The sequence below is a fragment of the Mus pahari genome, chromosome 14, assembly GCF_900095145.1.
Source record: "Mus pahari chromosome 14, PAHARI_EIJ_v1.1, whole genome shotgun sequence".
In the NCBI taxonomy this organism is placed as follows: Eukaryota; Metazoa; Chordata; class Mammalia; order Rodentia; family Muridae; genus Mus; species Mus pahari.
This window is the reverse complement of record NC_034603.1, coordinates 12,026,059-12,028,440: the sequence shown is the minus strand read 5'-3', so window position 1 is coordinate 12,028,440 and position 2,382 is coordinate 12,026,059. Positions and strand designations below refer to the sequence as shown.

Below are 2,382 nucleotides of genomic sequence, written 5' to 3'. Positions count from 1 at the left end.
AGACTCACCTCAGTGCTGTTCATTCCTGACACCAGGCACGCAGTGAAACCCTGCTCTTCATCACCTACTGAGCAGTGGGCCAACAAATAATAACGAAGGCCAACAAATAATAATAAAAAGCCTGGGTCCTTGATGGACTGCACTTACACTCTGAGAAGGCTCAGGATCATCCCCATAGCAATGTCACACTCCCTCTGCACACTGATAAGTCAATACTTTTTTTTTTTTTTTTTTTTAAGTTTCACCCTTAGCCCAGACTGGCTTTGAACTCAATGCAATCCTCCTGTCTCAGCCAGCAGAATGCTGAAGTTACAGGCAGAAGCTAAAGCAGCTTTCTAATCGGAAGGAATATGACTATGAGGTTCTGTGTGATCTTCCACCCTCACGAGTCTCCAGTCTCTTCTTCTTAACCTCCCAATTCTTCTGGCTCCAGTCAGTTCCTAAAGTGCACCCGGCTCTTCCCTGGGTAGAGAGGGCTTTTGTACCGGAGGCAGGTCATTTTTCTGGAAGAACATTTTTTTCAGGTTCTACTATTGCCCCGTGTCCTGCTTTAGTGCTCAGCTCCTCCGTGCATTCGTGGGTTCTGATTTACAATTCTTTGACCTACGGATTTTTGACTTTGGAAGGTATAAATATAATCCACGTTCAGCAGGAACTGCCTGGAATTTTGATCTTTCCCCTCACTTTCCTTAGGTAGGACACTGGCTTTTGTGACGGCGACATTAGGCAACCCATCAGGGTGAATAACTGCTCTTTCGTGTGCCATGTGGCTAGACCCTGATGCTCACTTTTGAATGTATCTTTAACTGAGCAATATTTCAACACTTATTGCGTTTCAAATACAATCCCAACATAAGCAGAGGAGTAGCTGTCCTGGCTTGAAGGAGTCTCAGAGATGTGAGAGATGGGAATGGTGGGTGGGGGTGGGGGATGGGAGTGGGAGCAGGGGTAGTTGTCCCCCCCCCCATCTATGTAGTGGTACAGGGTACACATATAAGTCAAAATCCATGTTTTCCACATAAAATGTATGTCTGTATGCAAGTAGACTTAAGAGATGAACTCTATATTAAATAAACATGTCAGCTATGTCCCTATGGTCATTTACATAATTTGCTCTTTATTTGTGAATTGCATTTCCCAGGAGGATAGGCACTCTGTCTTCCCACTGGTGTATGTACCTCACAGAGTATATAGCCCAGTGCTGGCGACTCAACAGATACTAAGATCATTAGCGAGTGGACAGAGAAATAGATGAGTCAAAGCATGGATTTAATGATTTTTTTTTTTAAAGCAGCAATAGAGGAGGCCTGCCTGAGAATAAAAGCTCCCAAGATTGCCAGTCAGCAGCCCCAGTCCAGGGGTCTTCCTCCAGGCACCCATGCAGAGTCTTAGTCCCTGTCTCAAGGCTCAACCCCCGCTTGTCTATACCTCGTTGGGGTCTCCTTGGTCAGCGTAGATGAGGAAGCCGGTGAACAGGCTGTCGGTCCAGTAAGGGTCATAGAAGAGGCCGTTCTGCTCCGAGTAGAAGATCTGCAGCCAGACTTCATCACCCTCCTTGAGAGCTAGGATGGTGGAGCCCGAGGCCACGTCGTGGTTGCCCGTGTTGGCATCAAAAGTCCGAATGCGGTACTGACCATTGTGCACCAGGCCGATGGCCAGGTGTTTGTTGGCCAGCGTGATGTCGTAGGTAAAGTAATAGATCCCCGGCACGCTGCAGACGAACTTGCCACTGGATGCGTTGTAGTGGCCACCCTCGTTCATCAGGATCTTGTCAAACTTGATAGGCAGTCGCTCGCGTGGGTAGCTCTTGGTTACCGCCACGGAAAAGGCCGACTTGGCTCGGCTACTGCCGCAGCTACAGGGGCCTGGGAGGCCAGGTTCCCCTTTCTTGCCCTTAGGTCCCTTCTTGCCCGGTGTGCCATGCTTCCCGGGGGCACCATTGACCCCCTTGGGTCCTCGAGGACCAGCTCTCCCAATGGCCCCAGCTTTGCCCTTTGGTCCTTGTTTTCCACGGTTGCCCGTCCTGCCAGGTGGACCTGGAACACAGATTAGTTGATTTTATAAGGGACGTGTAAGAACCCGGCAGAACCCTTGGGTGCAGAGAGGAGAAGGCTGTGAAGCATGTGGAAGGTGCTGGTAACACAGCCTGAGGCAGGTCTCCTCTTGGTCTTTTCTGGGTTTAGTAGCACTGGGAATCAGAGCAGAGGGGTAATTCACTGGGCTGGGAATGCAGCTCAGTTGGTAGAGTGCTTACTTAGTATGTGTGAACTCCCGGGTTCAGTCCCCATCACAGTATAAAACTGGGCATGGTGACAAACTCCAGTAATCCTAATGCAGTCCTAGTACTGTGTTTTGTGTGTGTGTGTGTGTGTGTGTGTGTGT

At 49.3% G+C, this 2,382-nt stretch overlaps 1 protein-coding gene across 1 annotated transcript in view; it reads right to left on the bottom strand.

Moving 5' to 3' along the window:
* Nucleotides 1–1,210: 1,210 nt before the first annotated feature.
* C1qtnf2 (C1q and TNF related 2) overlaps nucleotides 1,211–2,382 on the bottom strand; it is an 18,568-nt gene continuing 17,396 nt past the window's right edge. Inside the window, exon 4 of the mRNA XM_021213517.2 lies at nucleotides 1,211–2,036. Within this exon, the coding sequence (XP_021069176.1) occupies nucleotides 1,423–2,036 (614 nt within the window). The 3' untranslated portion in view covers nucleotides 1,211–1,422. The remainder of the gene's footprint in view (nucleotides 2,037–2,382) is intronic.